Genomic DNA, 21,872 nt, shown 5'->3' on the forward strand with positions numbered 1-21,872 from the left:
GTGGTCAAGGCCTGTTGACTGATGAACCGTTTTGCCTCATAAGGCAGGGCGCGTGAGTAACGATCCACCACAACGGCCTCCACCACCGCCGCTGCTGTATTCCTCTGCGGATCCAGCCATTTCCTTGCGATTCGGACAAGTTCATGCATCTGCGCCCGAGGAGGTTGGTCTGGTTGGAAGGTCCAGCTGTGAAAGCGCTGGGCCATACCAAACTTTGTGAGTCCATATCTGCTGAGGATCTCAGACTTCAGGGCATCATAGTCAGTAACCTGGTCAGGGCCCAGGTCCCGGACAGCATTCAGCGATTCCCCGGTTAGAAAGGGGGCTAACAGACCAACCCACTGTTGCTTGGGCCAGGCTTCCCTAGTGGCCGTGGCCTCAAATGCATGCAGGTATGCCTCAATGTCATCGGTAGCTCCCATCTTAGATATAAAGTCACTTGCCTTTATTGGGCGGGTATTTTGGACAACCCTCTGTCTCTGCAACTGCAATTCCTCTGCCTTCAGAAGGTTGGCTTTCTTTTGCTCCTCCAAGAGAGCCACGTTTGCTTGCATCTGGGCTTGCTGGCCAGCAACAAGGGCTTTCAATATGTCCTCCATTTCAGTCGGCGGGGAGCCTACGGCCAACTTGGAAAACTGGGTGATCAAACCTTCGGTATCCTCCTCTGACATGCACTATTAACGCTTGAGCGTGCCCGTATTCTCCACCATCTGTGACGTCACGAGAGGCTACACAGCTTTCAGCGGGATTGCTCAAGTAGTGCAAGGAGACAAGGTTCAAACAAAACAAGGATTTTATTATAGGTCTTGGGAAATTAACGAAAATATAACAAAATTCTGTTCTCTTGTGGCTCTTTAAGGGTTAACAGTTCAGGGATGTCTCTTCCACATCCAAAATCATAATTCTTACTCGCTCAGATAACTTTTCCCCAGCCTTACTGTAGTCCACGTTGCAGCTAGTGGCCAACCCAGCAAAAAGTCCTTCCAAATGTCTCTCACGTATTTCCACAGGTGCATATATCCAAAGGTGAGTATTTCCCAAAGGTAAGTATCTCCAAATCCTTATATTCCTCATGGAAGTGGACGTGCAGCACTCTTGTCCTCCAGAGAGCCCAGGTTGGAGACTGTGTCTCTTCACCCCCCACACACTCCCTCAGTGTGTCTCTTCCCTTCCCAAACCTTCAGCTCATCAGCTCCTCATTTGTTTCAGCTGCGTGGGAAGATTGGCCATAGAGGGGTGGAGTTCCCGACCATACCAGCAGATGGAGCCATAGCTGTCTGGGTTTGCAGCCACCTCAGGGGGATGTAACGTCCCTCCAGGACACAGCCTCTCGTGACATCACAATATATATAAAAAATTTACTGGCCCCCCGTGGGAAACGAACCCACTCCCCTGGCGTTGCAAACGCCATGCTCTATCAACTGAGCTACATCCCTGCCGGCCATTCCCTCCCCTACCCTGGACGACGCTGGGCCAATTGTGCGTCGCCCATGAGTCTCCCGGTCGCGGCCGGCTGCGACAGAGCCTGGATTCATAGAAAGTGTTACAAATGTTCTCCTGTCATCTTATAGGAGATCCATTCATGGATTTAGTTATGGCTTGAGAATGTGACTGGTCTACGGAGTTCTCCTTTATGTCTGTCTTTGTATGTGACAACAACTTTTCTGTATTATGTGTATTTCCACAATCAATAATCATAAACGGTACTTCACTATGAATACTTTTGACTATGTGGTTTGAAGTACTTTACCGTTATCTTGCACATACATGAAGACTACTATAGACAGAAATCAATGCAGTAATGTTTTATTAAATAAAGGCTCTGATTAAAATATAATATTAATAAAATCAGGCATTTGGCTAATTCTTCTTCCCAGAAGCTCCTCTGAATGGTTTGGAGATGGCTCTGGAGAGAGCGTGTAACACCCTGACTATGAGTGGGCGTTTACGGGACTGGGACTCCTGGGGAGCAGGGGCCGGTGTGGTTGTCAGGTCCTCCTTGGGAGGGGAAGTGGATGGAACCTCTGGAACCTCACACTCAGCATCTGTCATAAGAACATTTCATAATCAGAAAATGAATGTGTGTGTTTGTGTCTGTCCGTCTGCCTGCCTGCCTGTCCGTCTGCCTGCCTGTCCGTCTGCCTGCCTGCCTGCCTGTCTGTCTGTCTGCCTGCCCGTCCGTCTGCCTGTCCGTCTGCCTGTCCGTCTGTCTGCCTGCCTGTCTGCCTGTCTGTCTGTCTGCCTGCCTGTCCGTCTGCCTGCTTGTCCGTCTGCCTGCCTGTCTGTCTGTCTGTCTGTCTGTCTGTCTGTCTGTCTGTCTGTCTGTCTGCCTGTCCGTCTGCCTGTCTGCCTGCCTGTCTGTCTGTCTGCCTGCCTGTCCGTCTGCCTGTCTGTCCGTCGGTCTGCCTGTATCTGTTGTCACTGTTTTAACAAGCTTGTCATAGGGTGATACATCAATATGACATTATCGATGCTTATCACTTACCCTGTGAAATATGAGTCTCTCTGAGACGTTTGGTAGGCAGTGCATCCTGTTTAGGGTGGCTCTTCGGTTCCCCTTTTGTCTTGAACAGCTGTTGACAAAACACATCAGGACAACTGAGCCTGTGTAAAATACAGAGTGTGCATCCCAAAAGGCACCCTATTCGCTACGTAAGGCACTACTTTTGAAAAGGGCCCATAGAGCGCTGGTAAAAAGTAGTGCACTATATAGGGAATAGGGTGCCATTTGGGACATAGCCATTGACTCTCTCCCATGTGTATTAGGATTGCATTACAGCGTCCTCACTCAACCTCCTAAAGACAATGACAACAGTTTTGTTCTAATGCTGAGAGACAATAGGTGTGTAGTGATTCTGTAGGGTAAATTTCAGCCCTGCCTTACAGATGTAATCTCAAAACACAGAGCACCCTACCTTAATCATGATCTTTGGAAACGTATGCATTTTCGGTAGGAAACGCCACTTCCTGTTCTTCTTAGTCTCTTCCCCTCTGGCAGAGGGAAGGCGGGCCATGCCGTCAGCCTTTACATCAGCCGGGCTAAGGCTCCTGGCAGGGAATTCCTCAGTAGCATTAAGGTCAGCTACAACACCATGAGTGATGTCACTTGTGGCATTGCTGGTGTCTGAGTGAGAAGAGCACGCTAGTGTGACCGACCTGTGTACAATAACTGGGAGAAGAGGACGCAGCCATTGAAGTCAGTCACTGCATCCCAAATGGCATTCTCTTCACTTTATAGTGCACTACTTTTGACCAGGACCCATAGGGTCTGGTCAAAAGTAGTGCACTAAATATGGAAGAAGGTGCCATTTTGGACACAACCAGTGAATTTTACATAATAAAACGCAATGTATTGAGCATCATGTTACAATTAAGTCCTATGCAGATGAAAAGAGGTACTTTCACTTACCATCCTCCATTGTAGACTTGGACACATAAGTCAGGCTGTCCATCACCACGTCTGTCATCAACTTGATGACCTGATCCAAAACCATTTCAGCCGATGGTGGCATAGGCCTTCCCATACACTGCCCCAGGAGTCTCCTAACAGAAGTCTGGGCAAAGTTGTAAATGAGCTCTGAGGCATCGTCCTTTGACAGCTTCCTCAGGGCTGGTTTAGGCAGCGCTGGTTGAGAGAGGCTTCTGTGGCCAACCATGGATTGAAGCTGGCGGTTTATGGTTATCTCCTGAATGAGACCATGGACCTTTGCGATCAGGTTGCCAGATGCACCTTGAAGGGCTTCAACTGACAGGAGCCTATCCAGATGTTCTTCTGCTGAAGTCATCTCTGGGTCCGTCCGTCTTCAATGTGTCCATTATAGTTTTCACTATGATATTGGTGTCAGATATGTTTATTTCTTGTTGGCTCACAAGCGTTGACCGTGAACCTGTCTCGTCCATTGCGATAGAGGTATGGGATTCTGTCCTTGTGATCTCATCGGCAGCGCTCATGTCAGGCAACTGGTCAAGGCTCTCCAGTACAGAGTCTAACATGTTAGTGGCTATCAGACACTCCTCACTTGCAATCTGCCCAACAGATGAACTCTCAGAGTTGGCCACTCTACACTTGATCACATTTAGGATCAAGCTGAGCGTCTTCTTTGCAGTTTTGCTAAAGCCTTCTTGGCTGACTGCCACTGTTACGTCTTTTAGAGCCACAAGAGGTTTGCAACTTTCACTCAATCCACTGCCGTGGAGAGGAGAGGCTCTCTTCAAACTGTTGTTGCTCACAACTGACATACTCCTGGTGGGCAGAGTGACATCCTCACTGCATGTGTCAATTACATGGTGGTCTGTTGAAGAGCCACTCGAAGACAGAAGGGTTTTAGACCTTTTAGCCAAACAGACTTTTGACAAAGGCTTCTCACTTCTCACAGACGGAGGGCGGCTCCTGTCCTCAACAAGAGCAGTGTCAGCGGACTTAGAACGTCTGAGTGTCTCCACAGGGGTGGAGTCCAGCACATATTTGGCTGTGGTGACTGACACTGGTGGAAAAGAGAAAAAGATGTTCAGTCTATCCTTTACTCTGTGGTACATGGTTTGAGCAGCATCCAATAAGTTGTCAAAGACAACTCTGGGTTTGAGCTGGAACTCCAGCTTTTTCTCTCCTAGTGGGAAGGAGTCTGCGTCGTCCACAGTGTACTGGGATACACTTTCAAGGTCTTGCATGATAATATTTACTATATCTTCGGCTGTAGAAACCGCATGGTGTGAGAAGGTGGTGCTAGGCATGCTCTGTAGCAAAGAATGGCTGGCTTTGCTAGCAGCTCTGAGAATGGTCTCACTCACAATGTGTTTGGCCTTAGCTCGGAACTCAGCACTGTGAAAGCTCTGGATGGAAATGTTAGAGGTTCTGCTGGCTGCACTAAGAGATCGCGTGAGTGTGGCAATCTCGGCTGACGTCACATCACTCGAAATGGTGAGGTCCTCCAATTTCGAAATTATCGAGTCCAACTTCTGGTTGAAGTCGAAGGATGAATTTGACGTGCTCTCCCCAACGGAAGCGGAGCAGTCTTCCTTTGAAGTGTCCACCCTCAGCACCGAGATCACCTGTTTGATTACCCCTTTAGTGCAGGTGTCGAGGGTGAGCTGGTAGGCTGAGGCTGAGGACTTAGAAGGGGTCTTACTGTCTGTCTTCTGTACAGGAGACACTGCCAAAGTGGCCTCAGTTACAGGAGATTCCTGCACAGTGGCCTCAGTTACAAGTAGTCCAGTTGCAGAAAGCTCGATTTGCACAGGAGTATTTTTTTCCCTCAGTGAGATGGTGGGAGGTGAACAGCTTCCTTAGTTTGTCCAGGGTTTTGGTATAAATCTTCTGGGAACCTGAACTCACTTCCACCCAGAACATTTTGCGACCTGATTTCGTACGCTTGGAGGCCTTATTGACCTCATATACCTCATGCAGGTCGGAAATAATTCCACCAAAGAGATCAGAGGATGCCTCCTCAATATTCTCTGAGGAAACATGGACAGATAGGATTTCCGACAGTTTCCCACAAGTGTCGGTTTTATCCAGCGCAGCAGTATATGTCACAGCTGCATCCTGAATGACCTGAGTGATGCATTGCTCAGCTTTGACAATATACTCCTCCACTGGTTGACCATGGAGGATGTCAACTTTATCAGCAGGGAGCTCCTTCTGAATACTCACATTCTCCTCTGATGGGCATGGGTTGTTGAAGATAATGCTCTCAGTGACCATCTTAGAGGAGGCGAGAGATGAGTCGAGAAGCAGAGATCTGTATATTGTCGAGGTGGACATCTCTGGGTGCTTTATCACAGCAGCCTCCTCCAAAATGGCCGACGGGCCCTGGAGGATGTCAGAGATATCCATGTCCTCAATGGTCTCTACCAGAGACGATAGTAGGTCTCTGGCTACCAGGTTGGTAGGTCTCTGGTTCTCGAGCTCTGTTTTGATTGCTTGACAGGCAGTTACCAGAGCAACAACAGAGCGAGAACACAACTGCTTCAAGGTGGAGTCAGAAAAAGATGATGACAGATCTGTCATGGACATGGTGGAGAGTTGACTCTCAGAGACAAATGGGCTGAGTTTGACAGACACCTGTCTGACCAAGTCCCCAGCAAGAGCTCTCATATCTATTGCTCCACTAGCTGAGTTGTGGGAGCAGGCACTCTGTGGCCTTGACGGGTTCCTGTTATCCAAAAATCCTGTTATCCAAAAAACCTCAAGTACAAGATCCACAACATCGGATGACACTTCTGTCATTCTGTTGTCGGACAGAAATGTACTTGGATGAATGGTGCCTGCATTCACAGTCCAGTCGCAAATGGAGTTGTTGGACTGACTCTGGACTAGTGGAACTAGACATGTTTCACTTGGACCTTGGCCAAAGAGCTCTGCCATTTTGAGCAGAACTGATCTTAAGACCTTCGATTTGGAAATGTTCAGCAGTGGGTCATTGTTGGACAGTCTGGTGGATGGTCTGCTAGCCGATCTGTGAACCACTAGGCTTTGTATTTCTGCCAAAATGGCAGTTAGAAAATAGGTCAAGGGGCTGGTCGCTCTCCCCTCATTTCCTCTGTTGGTTTTAGCCTTGATGATGCTATCTATGATGATGACTATGACCTGTCCAGCCAGAGGACCCAAGATGGCCTCAAGCTCCCTCTCTAACTCAAGGGGAGACTTGTGGCCGAGCGCAATATGCTCTATGGCATGGGAATACATCTTAGAAGTCGCCATGCTTAGCATCTCTTGGGCAAACTGTTGACTTGCTGAGATACTTCCAGTCAGCAGAACTAGAGTTCCCTGACTGACACTTCACATTAGCTCAGCCAATCTGGAGTTGAGAAGGTTTATAACCAACTCGACAAAACCCATCATAAACTTGCCGTCCGTTGACATTTTGCTAGGTCTGTATTTCTCCTGTCTACTCCGTTTGGGCAGCGGTACGATGTCACCCTGCGACTGGCCGCTCTGGACCATGTCGAAGACAGAGTCCTCAGAGATGCCAAACACAGATCTCAGTGGTGCTGAGTGTGGTCTGTGTCTCATCTCTCTATCGCCACCCTCAGGTGAGGAGACATATCGCTCTTTGTCCTCACTCAGCAAAGAGGTCAAACACCTGCAGAATGCACAACAGAAATTAATAGTACATGGTAACAAAATAAAAAAATATGATCCAAGAATTTGGGACACAAACTCAACCTTGTTATTGTTATTCAAATGAAGCATTGTGAACCATCTCAAACCACACTCAGTCCAAACATTAACATTTAGAGTAAACTTTTTAGAGTGGTTGTGTAGTATCTAAGTAGTATTTCTCACTAAGTGGATCTGGAATGGATATTTGTACCTATAACAGGAAAGACCTGCAAAAAGAGGAGGGGATAGAGCTAGGTATCTGTGAGAGGAGGGGATAGGGCTAGGTACCTGTGAGAGGAGGGGATAGGGCTAGGTACCTGTGAGAGGAGGGGATAGGGCTAGGTACCTGTGAGAGGAGGGGAAAGGCGTGGGAGTGCGTGTGCTGCAGGTGGTTCTGGCGCTGGTGCACCTGCTGGGTCCTCCACTACAGCTGAATCTGACGCTGCGGCCAAGAGAGGTCACCTCTCCTGCCTCATTACTTCCTGATCCAGAAGAGCTTGGCGAATCAGAGAGCTCTATCTGCATGGTGAGGTCAAGGGCGGGAACAACCACAGTGGATGTAGACTCCATCACCCATGCTACAATATCCATGCACTTGGCACTAAACTCATGTCTGCTCATCTGCAATGTTAAAAGACCATCCAGAGTTAGTTTGTTAAAGGGGCTGCACTGATATAAAACGTAGAACCATTTACTCAAGCTAGTCAATTAAAGCAGTGGTTCAGGATTAAAGGTCCTGCAGGATTTCCACAAATGAATGTTTGGTCCATTTTACCAACATTAACTACTTTAGAGGTGACTATAACTCACCCCGGCACGCATATTCTCACTCAGCAGATTCCAATGGCTGAAAAGTAAATAAATGCAAGTACACAATGAACTACATGACATTACCTCTATTATCTTAGACTACGTTATGGATGGACATTACCTCTATTATTTTAGATTACGTTATGGATGGACATTACCTCTATTATTTTAGATTACGTTATGGATGGACATTACCTCTATTATTTTAGATTACGTTATGGATGGACATTACCTCTATTATCTTAGACTACGTTAAGGATGGACCTCTATGGAACTAGGCCACACCCAGACATCCCTGATTGGTTATTTGGTCCGTTGAGTCCTTTGTATTGGCCCGAGACTATGGGAGACTCTCAATCTCCTCGCCTCCTTCTCAAAACCCATTGGATGAGAAGGTCAGAAGGGCGGGACCTCTGGCTTTCTCATCCAATGGGTTTTGAGAAGAGAGGACACGAGGAGTATGCAATTGAGATAGGGAACATATCTAGGGGATGCATGGGGAAGCCAAAGAGCAACTTACTCGTCCTTCATGTCCTGCACAAAGGTGTGTAGGTCTGGGTAGCTTCTCTTTCCCCTGCTGAGGGTGAGGCTGGTCTGGGAAGTTTCATCCTTGTGGGTCACGGTAGTGAAGGTCACCACTGCAGCCTGATGGCGACAACAGAAAGCAGAGTTAGGCTGGAATTCAATTTTGCGTCATTAAAACACAAAATATCTCAATGAAATGTCATCCATGTAATAGAAAAATACATCATACCTCCTGTGACTGAGATGGGATGGCAACAGCCTCGTCCAACTCACTAATTCCTTCAACCTCCTGCGACTGAGATGGGATGGCCACAGCCTCGTCCAACTCACTCTCTCCTTCAACCTCCTGCGACTGAGATGGGATGGCAACAGCCTCGTCCAACTCACTCTCTCCTTCAACCTCCTGCGACTGAGATGGGATGGCAACATTCTCGTCCAACTCACTCTCTCCTTCAACCTCCTGCGACTGAGATGGGATGGCAACAGCCTCGTCCAACTCACTCTCTCCTTCAACCTCCTGCGACTGAGATGGGATGGCAACAGCCTCGTCCAAATCACTCTCTCCTTCAACCTCCTGCGACTGAGATGGGATGGCAACATTCTCGTCCAACTCACTCTCTCCTTCAACCTCCTGCGACTGAGATGGGATGGCAACAGCCTCGTCCAACTCACTCTCTCCTTCAACCTCCTGCGACTGAGATGGGATGGCAACAGCCTCGTCCAACTCACTCTCTCCTTCAACCTCCTGCGACTGAGATGGGATGGCAACAGCCTCGTCCAAATCACTCTCTCCTTCAACCTCCTGCGACTGAGATGGGATGGCAACAGCCTCGTCCAACTCACTCTCTCCTTCAACCTCCTGCGACCGAGATGGGATGGCAACAGTCTCGTCCAACTCACTCTCTCCTTCAACCTCCTGCGACTGAGATGGGATGGCAACAGCCTCGTCCAACTCACTATCTCCTTCATCCTCCTGCGACTCAGATGGGATGGCAACAGCCTCGTCCAACTCACTCTCTCCTTCAACCTCCTGCGACTGAGATGGGATGGCAACAGCCTCCTCCAACTCATTATCTCCTTCATCCTCCTGCGACTCAGATGGGATGGCAACAGCCTCGTCCAACTCACTCTCTCCTTCAACCTCCTGCGACTGAGATGGGATGGCAACAGCCTCGTCCAACTCACTCTCTCCTTCAACCTCCTGCGACTGAGATGGGATGGCAACAGCCTCGTCCAACTCACTCTCTTCTTCAACCTCCTGTGACTGAGTTGGGGTATCTGTGTCTAGAACAGCCTCGTCCAACTTGGTCAGTCTCTCAGCCTCTCTGTGATCTTTATGGGATCTAGATAGAGAAAAGGAATCTCTCTTAGGTCACTGCTATAATGTGAGTGTGAGGATGTGTAATTATAGAATTAGAATCACAGAATTAGAATGAATCATTCTAGAATTAGAATAGAATCACTCAAATTCTATGGCTCCAATACTCTTGAGATGACTCGGCCTATCCAGAGCCAAATATTTAGAGAATTCTGCCAACTTTTAAAAGGACTCCATGTTAGCGCCTTGGAGCCTTTCATTTATCCTTTCATTATAAGTAAATTCTAATTATAGATGTTCAGTTACATAGCATTGTTTAAAATGTCAACATTGCCCATGGGGAGCCAGCTGTCATATGGATATCTACTGTGTCATGTAATGTATACATAAACTCAGCAAAAAAATAAAACGTCCCTTTTTCAGGATCTTTCAAAGATAATTCGTAAAAATCCAAATATCTTCACAGATCTTCATTGTAAAGGGTTTAAACACTATTTCCCATGCTAGTCCCCTGTAGCTCAGTTGGTAGAGCATGGCGCTTGCAACGCCAGGGTTGTGGGTTTGTTTCCCACGGGGGGCCAGTATGAAAATGTATGCACTCACTAACTGTAAGTCGCTCTGGATAAGAGTGTCTGCTAAATGACTAAAATGTAAAATGTTGTTCAATGAACCATAAACAATTCATGAACATGCACCTGTGGAACGGTCATTAAGACACTAACAGCTTACAGACGGTAGTTATGAAAACTTAGGACCCTAAAGAGGCCTTTCTACTGACTCTGAAAAACACCAAAAGAAAAATGCCCAGGGTCCCTGCTCATCTGCGTGAACGTGCCTTAGGCATGCTGCAAGGAGGCATGAGGACTGCAGATGTGGCCAGGGCAATAAATTGCAATGTCCGTACTGTGAGACGCCTAAGACAGAGCTACAGGGAGACAGGACGGACAGCTGATCATCCTCGCAGTGGCAGACCACGTGTAACAACATCTGCACAGGATCGGAACATCCTGCGGGACAGGTACAGGATGGCAACAACAACTGCCCGAGTTACACCAGGAACGCACAATCCCTCCATCAGTGCTCAGACTGTCCGTAATAGGCTGAGAGAGGCTGGACTGAGGGCTTGTAGGCCTGTTGTAAGGCAAGTCCTCACCAGACATCACCGGCAACAACGTCGCCTATGGGCACAAACACACCGTCGCTGGACCAGACAGGACTGGCAAAAAAGTGCTCTTCACTGACGAGTCGCGGTTTTGTCTCACCAGGGGTGATGGTCAGATTCGTGTTTATCGTCGAAGGAATGAGCGATACACCAAGGCCTGTACTCTGGAGCGGGATCGATTTGGAGGTGGATGGTCTTGGGCGGTGTGTCACAGCATCATCGGACTACGCTTGTTGTCATTGCAGGAAATCTCAACGCTGTGCGTTACAGGGAAGACATCCTCCTCCCTCATGTGGTACCCTTCCTGCAGGCTCATCCTGACATGACCCTCCAGCATGACAATGCCACCAGCCATACTGCTCGTTCTGTGCGTGATTTCCTGCAAGACAGGAATGTCAGTGTTCTGCCATGAAGAGCCTGGATCTGTTGGATTGGAGGGTGAGGGCTAGGGCCATTCCCCCCAGAAATGTCTGGGAACTTGCAGGTGCCTTGGTGGACGAGGGGGTAACATCTCACAGCAAGAACTGGCAAATCTGGTGCAGTCCATGAGGAGGAGATGCACTGCAGTACTTAATGCAGCTGGTGGCCACACCAGATACTGTTACTTTAGATTTTGACCCCCCCCTTTGTTCTGTTAGTCACACGTCTGTGGAACTTGTTCAGTTTATGTCTCAGTTGTTGAATCTTGTTATGTTCATACAAATATTTACATTACATTTTTACATTTTAGTCATTTAGCAGACGCTCTTATCCAGAGCGACTTACAGTTAGTGAGTGCATACATTCTTTTATTTTATTTTTATTTCTTTATTCTTTTTTTATATATATATATTTTTTTTTTCATACTGCCCCCCGTGGGAATCGAACCCACAACCCTGGCGTTGCAAACGCTATGCTCTACCAACTGAGCTACATCCCTGCCGGCCATTCCCTCCCCTACCCTGGACGACGCTGTGCCAATTGTGCGCCGCCCCATGGGTCTCCCGGTCGCGGCCGGCTACGACAGAGCCTGGATTCGAACCAGGATCTCTAGTGGCACAGCTAGCACTGCGATGCAGTGCCTTAGACCACTGCGCCACTCGGGAGATGCGTTATTTACACGTTAAGTTTGCTGAAAATAAACGCAGTTGACAGTGAGAGGACGTTTCTTTTTTTGCTGAGTTTATATCTCAATGTCCCAACTCTCTAAATACATGGCTCTGGGCCTACCTCTCCATAGGCGGTGACCTTTGACCTACTACTGAATCTGTATCTGTAGGCCTATGTGATCCTGTAACCAGTCACAAATGTGTCATTAGTGTAAATCACTTACCTGACTTCCTTCATAACATCAGCTTCATTGATGGGGTCATCCAGGTCTATGAGGGTGAGGTCATTCCCACTGACCTCTGACCTCTGAAAGACAGCACAAAGTCATGTTTAGATGTCACCTACTGTGTCGCCTTTTGCCGTGTTCAAAACAACTGGGAAATCTCTGACTTCCGACTTCAGTGCGTTCAAGACAACTGGGAAATAGGAGAAAAAAAACAAGCTCCGACTGGGAAAAATCGTTTTGAACAGTCATCCAACTCGGAATTCCAAGTCGGAAGCAGCGCGGCTTGGCGGGTCATGTTTTGGAGGACGCCTGACTCAACCTTCACCTCTCCCGAGCCCGCTGGGGAGTTGCAGCGATGAGACAAGATCGTAACAAGATCGTAACTACCAATTGGATATCACGAAAAATTGGGGAGAAAAAAGGGGATAAAATTACCACCACAAAATGTAAAAGGAATTCCAAGTCGGAAACTCTGGCATCTTTCTAGAGCTCCGACTTTCCGACCTGAAGATCACGGACGTCATGATTTGACCTAGTTATTTTTTTCGAGTTCCCAGTTGCCTTGAGAGCACCATTAACCCAACTCTCATTGTCACATCGTATAATGCATCATATTCAGAGAAATAGAATCACCAGAACATCATATCAGGTGTGCAGTTCAGTTTACCAGTCAAATTGCCAAGGTCAGAGGCTCTATCCTTTCTAGTGATTCTATTTCTATGGTCACATAATAATGCATCATATCTATGCTTGTGTCCGAAATAGCACCCTAGTTCCAATATAGTGCACTTCTTTTGGCTGGAGCCCTATAGAGTCCCACAGTATGAGTCATAATACCCATAAAACCTAGTGGTCTGGCAGCCTCTGGAACTGCCGTTCTGCAGCCAACAAGGCAGAGTTAATCTCAGCCTATGCTACCCTCCAGTCCCTCGACTTCTTGGCGCTGACGGAAACATGGATTACCACAGAAAACACTGCTACTCCTACTGCTCTTTCCTCGTCTAACCATGTGTTCTCGCATACCCCGAGAGCATCTGGTCGGGCGCGGCGGTGGCACAGGAATCCTCATCTCTCCAAAGTGGACATTCTCTCTTTTCCCCTGACCCATCTGTCTATCTCCTCATTTGAATTCCATGCTGTCACAGTCACTAGCCCATTCAAGCTTAACATCCTTGTCATTTATCGCCCTCCAGGTTCCCTTGGAGAGTTCATCAATGAGCTTGACGCCTTGATAAGTTCCTTTCCTGAGGATGGCTCACCCCTCACAGTTCTGGGTGACTTTAACCTCCCTACGTCTCTGCCTTTGACTCATTTCTCTCTGCCTCCTTCTTTCCACTCCTTTCCTCTTTTGACCTCACCCTCTCACCGTCCCCCCCTACTCACAAGGCAGGCAATACGCTTGACCTCATCTTTACTAGATGCTGTTCTTCTACTAATCTCACTGCAACTCCCCTCCAAGTCTCCGACCACTACTTTGTATCCTTTTCTCTCTCGCTCTCCTCCAACACTACTCACTCTGCCCCTACTCAGATGGTAATGTGCCATCACAACCTTCGCTCTCTCTCTCCCGCTACTCTCTCCTCTTCCATCCTATCATCTCTTCCCTCTGCTAAATCCTTCTCCCTCCGATCTCCTGATTCTGCCTCCTCAACCCTCCTCTCCTCCCTTTCTGCATCTTTTGACTCTCTATGTCCCCTATCCTCCCGGCCGGCTCGGTCCTCCCCCTCCTGCTCCGTGGCTTGACGACTCATTGCGAGCTCACAGAAGAGGGCTCCGGGCAGCCGAGCGGAAATGGAGGAAAACTAGACTCCCTGCGGACCTGTCATCTTTTCACTCCCTCCTCTCTACATTCTCTTCCTCTGTTTCCGCTGCTAAAGCCACTTTCTACCACTCTAAATTTCAAGCCTATGCCTCTAACCCTAGGAAGCTCTTTGCCACCTTCTCCTCCCTGCTGAATCCTCCTCCCCCTCCCTCCTCCCTCTCTGTGGATGACTTCGTCAACCATTTTGAAAAGAAGGTTGACGACATCCGATCCTCATTTATTAAGTGAAATGACACCGCTGGTCCTGCTCACACTGCCCTACCCTATGCTTTGACTTTTTTCTCCCCTCTCTCTCCAGATGAAATCTTGCGACTTGTGACGGCCGGCCGCCCAACAACCTGCCCGCTTGACCCTATCCCCTCCTCTCTTCTCCAGACCATTTCCGGAGACCTTCTCCCTTACCTCACCTCGCTCATCAACTCATCCTTGACCGCTGGCCATGTCCCTTCCGTCTTCAAAAGAGCGAGAGTTGCACCCCTCCTCAAAAAACCTACACTCGATCCCTCCGATGTCAACAACTACAGACAAGTAAGTATCCCTTCTTTCTTTTCTCTCCAAATCTCTTGAGCGTGCCTTCTCTAGCCAACTCTCCTGCTATCACTCTCAGAATGACCTTCTTGATCCAAACCAGTCAGGTTTCAAGACTGGTCATTCAACTGAGACTGCTCTTCTCTGTGTCATGGAGGCTCTCCGCACTGCTAAAGCTAACTCTCTCTGCTCTGCTCTTATCCTTCTAGACCTATCCGCTGCCTTTGATACTGTGAACCATCAGATCCTCCTCTCCACCCTCTCCGAGTTGGGCATCTCCGGCGCTGCTCACTCTTGGATTGCGTCCTACCTGACAGGTCGCTCCTACCAGGTAGCGTGGCGAGAATCTGTCTCCGCACCATGTGCTCTCACCACTGGTGTCCCCCAGGGCTCAGTTCTAGGCCCTCTCCTATTCTCTCTATACACCAAGTCACTTGGCTCTGTCATATCCTCACATGGTCTCTCCTATCATTGCTACGCAGACGACACACAATTAATTTTCTCCTTTCCCCCTTCTGATAACCAGGTGGCGAATCGCATCTCTGCATGTCTGGCAGACATATCAGTGTGGATGTCGGATCACCACCTCAAGCTGAACCTCTGCAAGACGGAGCTGCTCTTCATCCCTGGGAAGGACTGCCCGTTCCATGATCTCGCCATCACGGTTGACAACTCCATTGTGTCCTCCTCCCAGAGTGCAAAGAGCCTTGGCGTGACCCTGGACAACACCCTGTCATTCTCTGCTAACATCAAAACGGTGACCCGATCCTGCAGGTTCATGCTCTACAACATTTGCAGAGTACGACCCTACCTTACACAGAAAGCGGCACAGTTCCTAATCCAGGCACATGTCATCTCCCGTCTGGATTACTGCAACTCGCTGTTGGCTGGGCTCCCTGCCTGTGCCATTAAACCCCTACAACTTATCCAGAACGCCGCAGCCCGTCTGGTGTTCGACCTTCCCAAGCTCTCTCATGTCACCCCGCTCAGTTGAGGCTCGCATCTACTACAAGACCATGGTGCTTGCCTACGGAGCTGTGAGGGGAACGGCACCTCCTTACCTTCAGGCTCTGGCACCCCAATGGTGGAACAAGCTCCCCCACGACGCCAGGACAGCGGAGTCACTGAACACCTTCCGGAGACACTTGAAACCCTACCTCTTTAAGGAATACCTGGAATAGTATAAAGTAATCCTTCTACCCCCCCTCCCCCCATAAAAAAAAAAAGAAGAAAAATAAGTGGTTGCCCCACTGGCTATCATAAGTTGAATGCACCAATTGTTGAATGCACCATTGTAAGTCGCTCTGGATAAGAGCGTCTGCTAAATGATATAAATGTAAAATGTAAATATACTGATAAAAGTCAACTTGTCCGAGAGAGATTTACATGGTTACAAAAACGTCACGCCAGGGTAAGCCTACACGAAATACAGCCCTTATTTTATGTGTTTCTAAAATCGCCTATGGGAAAAATGAATGGTGGAAAAACGATTGGAACCATGTCCCTGTTTGACCGCTAGGTTTTATGGGTATTATCACACCTCCACTGTGGGACTGTATAGAGGGGTTGGTTGTTAAGCAACAAAACTGGCATGCAACTATGGGGCAAAATAGACAGGGTTTGACTTAGACTGTTGACAACATGTAAACTATATTTAGTCTCTAAATGTTTAATGCAAACATAAATACATTTGAACAATGAACTCGTCTCAAATACATTGTTACAGTTGTTGTTGGTTAGCTAGGTAGCGAATTTGAGTCATTGCATAGACATGATATCAGTCAAAACACCTCAAAACAAGACATGGTATCAATAACACCATACAACAAGCTGAAACATGCCACAGAGCTACGATTCCCCACATGGCAGCTTGTTGTTAGCTGAGGTTCAGAATCATAACAAGATACACGACTTCCGGCCATCGATGCGCGAGCATCATTTTCGTGACGTCAGCCAACCCTTCTATGGCTCCTGGTCAAAAGTAGTACACTAGCCTACATAGGGAATAGGGTGCCATTTTGGACGAATTTATGAAGGCGCTGTCATAACCTTTGACCCCCATTTGACCCTACTGTACCTTTAGCCAACTCTCATGACTCCCCGGCCATAGACTTTCTAGTTTGATATTACAGCATGAATAGCACATTATTTCATTTGTTAAACAATATTTAATCCACAGTAATTCATATAATTGAAGATTTAAAAATAAATAACATGCCTACCTTGAACTCTTTATTCTCCATCTCCTTGCAAAATCAGCACATTTCCTTGCCAAAATGAACGCGCATCCAGAGCGAAAACAAACGCAATCCTCCAGCACTAGGGAGGTTTAGACTGAACTGCTCCAGCGGTTTTTCATCAGTTTCAACGTTTATCAGTGATGACGTAACAATGACCTGTACAGATTTGACGCACTTTCGATCTCGTGCTGATGCAACACTCTGTGTTGTTGAAAGCTCATGTATGGAAATCCTGCGAGTTGTAAACAAATTTAGGCTATTGTTGCCCTTAAAACTGTAATGTTGAGGACGCCATGAAAAATAAAATACATAACCCACACCGTTAGGCCAAGGTACATGCAATATTCATCACTTTGCCAATAGACTTCTTGTTCCTTCTTGTATGTAGCCTTTCTTTTGGGATTAGCACCACTGTCACCTAGAAATTGATACTGCGGTTGTCACATAAAACAGATAACCCATAGTTCATTATTAAATAACATAACTCATTTCTTTATTTTATTACTCATAAAATATACAGCAATCTTCAGATACTGAAAGAATTCATGGGAGTTTCGAATTCAGTCACTATTTCATATGTACATGCTAGTTTCATCCTTTTAAAGAAAAAAAAGGACACGAAAAAATCTGTGAACCTCCTGTTCCTGATTTGACGAACATAGCATATGTATTGTACATATTTCCAGTTTAAATGATTTTCAAAAACAGACAAAAACGGGGGTTTGAACAAGCAATCACATAAAAGGATTGAGTGGTTTCATTTTTTTGAAGAAGTTAAAGCAAGCAAAACCTGTCAAAATACATTGCTTATAAGACCAAGACAAATAATATAGATATATTTTTTTCAACAGAAGAAAATCTAAATGCTGCTGTCCTACCATTGGTTTACAGTGTTTCTCCTCTCCAAGGGAGACATGTTTTCTGCCTCGTATGCCTCGGAATAGTATCAGTGCTTTTCACAAACGTTGTAGTACTTAGTGTGCATCATTGTTTTCGCTCATACAGCTGCCTCTACTCTCCTAACCTCCCCTCAGTAACTAAAGAAGGCACAAAATGATGACATAAATATCACAAGAAAGAATACATGAATTAATAATTTACTTTCTAAAATATTTTCTAGAGGGCAAAGGACAGGTAGGTTTAATAACGCAAATGTAAAAAGTCCTGTCGCTCACATACAAATGCAAAATCTAAATGGCACCCTATTCTTTATAGAGTACACTACTTTTGACCAGAACCCTATGGCCCTGGTCAAAAGTAGTGTACTATAAAGGGAATAGGGTGCCATTGGGGATGGAATTTCTTTGAAATTACTCATGAGAGCAAATACTACGATTTTTTGGTTCCCACAGAGGGTCAGGAGCTTAAGACATGAATGATGTTATTAAAATGTTTGTTCATAAAAAATAAATGATTTCCCCTCCTCCCACATGGATTACAGACAAGAGGCTAGGTGCGTTCTGACTGTCTTCGTGTGCGGATAAACATGACCATCACTCTCATAAAACTTAAATGAAACATCATTCCTTATGTTTTTTTCTCAGCCCAAAACGCTCAATCCCATTTCTACTGTCAAAACAGGTTTTGAAAAGGCTTCTTCCACATCTTTTGGTCCATGTCTGTTTTTCACTCAGTGAAGTGCTACTATCCCCTTGGACTACAGGTTATTGCCGTCATAAGGTGTCCGTCTGTCTGTTGGCTGGACAGTTTCTACCGTTTAGGACCTTTGTGGGTAAAGGTAAAGGTGGGGTATAGCAGCAGCCGTTCCTCTGAAGTCCAGTATCTGCTGGAAGGACACCTGGTGGTACGAGAGGATGAGTGTGGCCAGCCAGCCTGTTGTGCCTCCCCCTCTCCCTCCCTCCCTCCATTTCTCTCTCTCCATCTGCGGGACTCTTAAGGCTCCTGTGCGGACTGTCTCGGCTCGTGCCCTCCCAAAGCTGGCTGTGGTGATTTAAGACACGGTGTGTATGTGTGTATTTGTTTGTGGCCTCTGCCCCACTTCACTGTCCATCCGCCTGCCCTTGGCTCCCCTCCTGGGCAGCGACCACCACCCCCCTCAGTATGTCTCTGAGTCTGAGTCGTTGAGTTCCTCATCCTTGTAGAAGCCTCCATCGTGGTCGCGGTGGCCGATGTTGTTGAAGCTGCAGTAGGAGCTGTGCTCGCTGCGCAGCACGGGCAGGCTGTCGAAGGTCACACTCTTGGAGGGGCTGGTGGTGTAGTGGTTAATGGCACTGAAGGACAGGCTGGGCGCCGGGTTGCAGGGGGACACGGGCATCATGGTGGCCAGGATCAGCGCCAGGCAGTCCGCCACGTCTTTGTTGGGGGCGCAGGCCAAGGCAGGCGTGTAACCTGAGGGGTTCAAACAGAACAGCAGAGGGTCACTTCAGGAGCATCACTGTTTACTACAACACTTTTGGTGAAAACATGAAATAACAGCAGGCTAGGAGATATAAAGTTAAGACAATAACCAAACAGTGGACTAGAGAGAAACATTTGTGGACACATTGAGAAGAGAAGTACAGAAGAAAACGGTGTTAGCGTTATGGATCTTACCATTCTCATCAACTGCTAGCACGCTAGCACCCTTCACTAGTAGCTCCTGAACCACCACCGTCAGACCATTTCTGGCTGCAACGTGTAACGGCCTGAGGAGAAAGTACCGTCAGATTAGCCAGCAGCAAATGAGGATACCTCCCAAATGCCAGACTATTCCCTATATAGTGCACTTCTTCTGACCAGAGCCCAATTAATACAGCTGAACCATACGTACGTCTGTAAGGCTGCGTTAGTCGAGTTGATGAGGTTCCTGTCTGTAATCTTCTCCAATATCAACAAAGCACTGGTTTCATGCCCCTTTAAAAACCAGAGTCAAACATGTCAGACCAAAATTTAAACCAGAGAGAGCCAACTGTTCAGATGAACGTCATCTTCATGTGGGGATGCTCACCTTACTGCAGGCCAGATGAAGAGCAGTGTTCTTGACTGCATCCTGCAGGGTGAGCTCTGCTTTGGCACTGCTCACCAACAGCTCTGACACAGACAGAGAAACATAAAGAAACTCAATTAGGAAATGAAGCGACTTATTAAAATGTAAAACAGACATGTTGAACTTAAGCCGGCTGGGCGAGGCAAAGCGGAGGAGAGGGGGCTGCGTACCGACAGCGTTGGTTTGTCCGTTCTCAGCAGCCATCATGAGGGAGGTCTGCCCGGAGGCATCGGGGGGAGTTGACCTGGGCGTTGTGGCCTAGCAGCAGCTGAAGACACTCCACGTGGTCCGTGAAAGCCGCCGCATGCAGGGGGTCCTGGGAGAGAGGAAACTTATTTCACCGATATCATGTAGGACTGTTAAACAAGTTTGTTCAATTAACCCTGTTTATACCATAGAAATATAAAATCACTAATAGATGTATTAAAAGTAATCTACAATCCCTCATCCAACCCCAGAGGTCATTTTATTCCCAAGACAATATTATTCTCCAGAAGAAAAGGACTTTGTCATGTGCTGTAGTTACCGGTTCTTGGTGTCAGTGGCGTTGACAATGGCCGGCCCCAGAGTGTCAATCAGCATCTCTGCAGCCCCCTCGTTGTCATTGATCACAGCACAGTGGAGGGGGCTGAACGAGTTGCCCTCGGTCTTGTGGAAAACCTCCTGTTCCAGCAGCACCTCTACACACGTGTCATGGCCTAGTGGAAGATTGATTCATACAGGAAAAAGATGACGTCGCTGCAGACCACAACAATACTCTCAGAGAAAGCTACACATCTGACAATGGTGAAGTCACAAAATATGTTTTAGCTACAACATATGCTATGTCAATCCCTGACAAAGTCCTGTTTCAGTGTAAGGACCCCCACTGAGAGTCATAACCCCTAATTCTGTTGTAGTCTTGTTCATTCCCCCACATGGCTCCGTCCACACCAATCGAATGCTTTTCAAGCCACAAGAGGGAGTGAATGAGTGTACACTTCATGGAGGAGAGAACAGAGCTACAGTCCAGTTAGTCAGTACGTACCGTTGTATGGCCTGCCTAATTCAGGGACATGTTTACAGTGCTGAAGAGAGAAAATCAGAAAAGATCTAGTGTTCCGTTAGTCCAGTACGTACCGTTGTAGCAGGCCCAGTGTAGTGGCGTGTAGCCCTGGTTGTCTGTGATGACGGGGAGGGTCTCCACTGACTGGGCGGCGTGTAGGAGTCCCCCAGCACCCCCGATGTGTCCGGATGCCGCCGCCAGGTGGACAGGGGTCCGCCCCTTACAGTCCCGAACCAGGAAGCTGGCGCTGTGCTGCAGCAGGGCCTCCACACACTCCTCATGACCCGTCACCGCCTGGGAGGAAGGGCGGGGAGACAAGAATGGATTTGAAATAACTAATAATCAATGATATAATAATGAATCATCAATTATTACAAATGATGTCTGGAGGCAGGTCCCCCTACAGGGATGAATACACCACTACCCATGGACAACTACTTTTCTGAAGATAATATGTATATTTGAGCCTCCCCGTCTCTTTCTGTGTGTGAGCGTATACAGCCAGCTCTCCTCCTCACCCCTCTGTGTAGCGCTGTTCTGCCCCACTTGTCTTTGGCTTCTACGCTGGCTCCCTTGTTGAGCAGTGAGTACACACAGTCTGTGTGTCCGCTCAGCACCGACAGCATCAGAGGGGTTCTGATACACAAGACAACAAGGTCATATTACAAACTGGTAATAACCAGGCTGAGTCCCAAATGGCAACCTATTCCCTATATGGTACACTAAACCAGAACCCTATGCGCTCAGGTCAAAAGTAAAGTAGTGCACCAAGTAGGGCATAGGGTGCCATTTGGGACGTTGACCTAGTGTCAAAATCTCTTTATTTCAGGAATTGTATCCAAAACCCAATTGACTTACTGTCCATTCCCGTCTTGAACGTCCACTGCACTCTGGAGGTCAGCATTTCCAATCAGCAAACGCAAACACTCCGAATGACCGTTGGTAGCTAGAGGAGGATAAATACAGAGGATATAAGAATGTGAGATGATTGACCGTTGGTAGCTAGAGGAGGCTAAACA

The 21,872-nt window shown here is 47.5% G+C and overlaps 2 protein-coding genes and 1 pseudogene across 4 annotated transcripts; all 3 read right to left on the bottom strand.

Annotated features, from left to right (window-relative positions):
• Window positions 1–1,790: 1,790 nt before the first annotated feature.
• Window positions 1,791–3,787, bottom strand: LOC123489881. Of its 2 annotated transcripts, none has more exons than XM_045220228.1 (4): window positions 3,410–3,787; window positions 2,916–3,124; window positions 2,486–2,573; window positions 1,791–2,045 (listed from the first exon to the last, which is right to left on the bottom strand). In XM_045220228.1, exons 1-4 carry the CDS (start codon window positions 3,783–3,785, stop codon window positions 1,861–1,863), a joined length of 858 nt encoding a protein of 285 aa, XP_045076163.1. In that variant the 5' UTR covers window positions 3,786–3,787; the 3' UTR covers window positions 1,791–1,860. The 2 variants fall into 2 exon arrangements, with proteins under 2 accessions (XP_045076163.1, XP_045076162.1); XM_045220227.1 differs by having other exon boundaries at window positions 2,916–3,169.
• A 2,986-nt stretch (window positions 3,788–6,773) lies between these two features.
• LOC123489882 lies at window positions 6,774–17,200 on the bottom strand. 2 transcript variants are annotated; one of them, XM_045220230.1, is made up of 5 exons: window positions 16,805–17,200; window positions 8,433–8,557; window positions 7,913–7,949; window positions 7,449–7,621; window positions 6,774–7,082 (listed from the first exon to the last, which is right to left on the bottom strand). In XM_045220230.1, the coding sequence occupies exons 1-5, from the start codon at window positions 16,823–16,825 to the stop codon at window positions 6,779–6,781; spliced, it is 660 nt and encodes a 219-aa protein (XP_045076165.1). In that variant the 5' UTR covers window positions 16,826–17,200; the 3' UTR covers window positions 6,774–6,778. The 2 variants fall into 2 exon arrangements, with proteins under 2 accessions (XP_045076165.1, XP_045076164.1); XM_045220229.1 differs by having other exon boundaries at window positions 7,449–7,723; window positions 16,805–17,188.
• A 553-nt stretch (window positions 17,201–17,753) lies between these two features.
• LOC121563708 lies at window positions 17,754–21,802 on the bottom strand (annotated as a pseudogene).
• Window positions 21,803–21,872: the final 70 nt, after the last annotated feature.

Source organism: Coregonus clupeaformis, unplaced genomic scaffold, assembly GCF_020615455.1.
Source record: "Coregonus clupeaformis isolate EN_2021a unplaced genomic scaffold, ASM2061545v1 scaf3405, whole genome shotgun sequence".
NCBI lineage: Eukaryota > Metazoa > Chordata > Actinopteri > Salmoniformes > Salmonidae > Coregonus > Coregonus clupeaformis.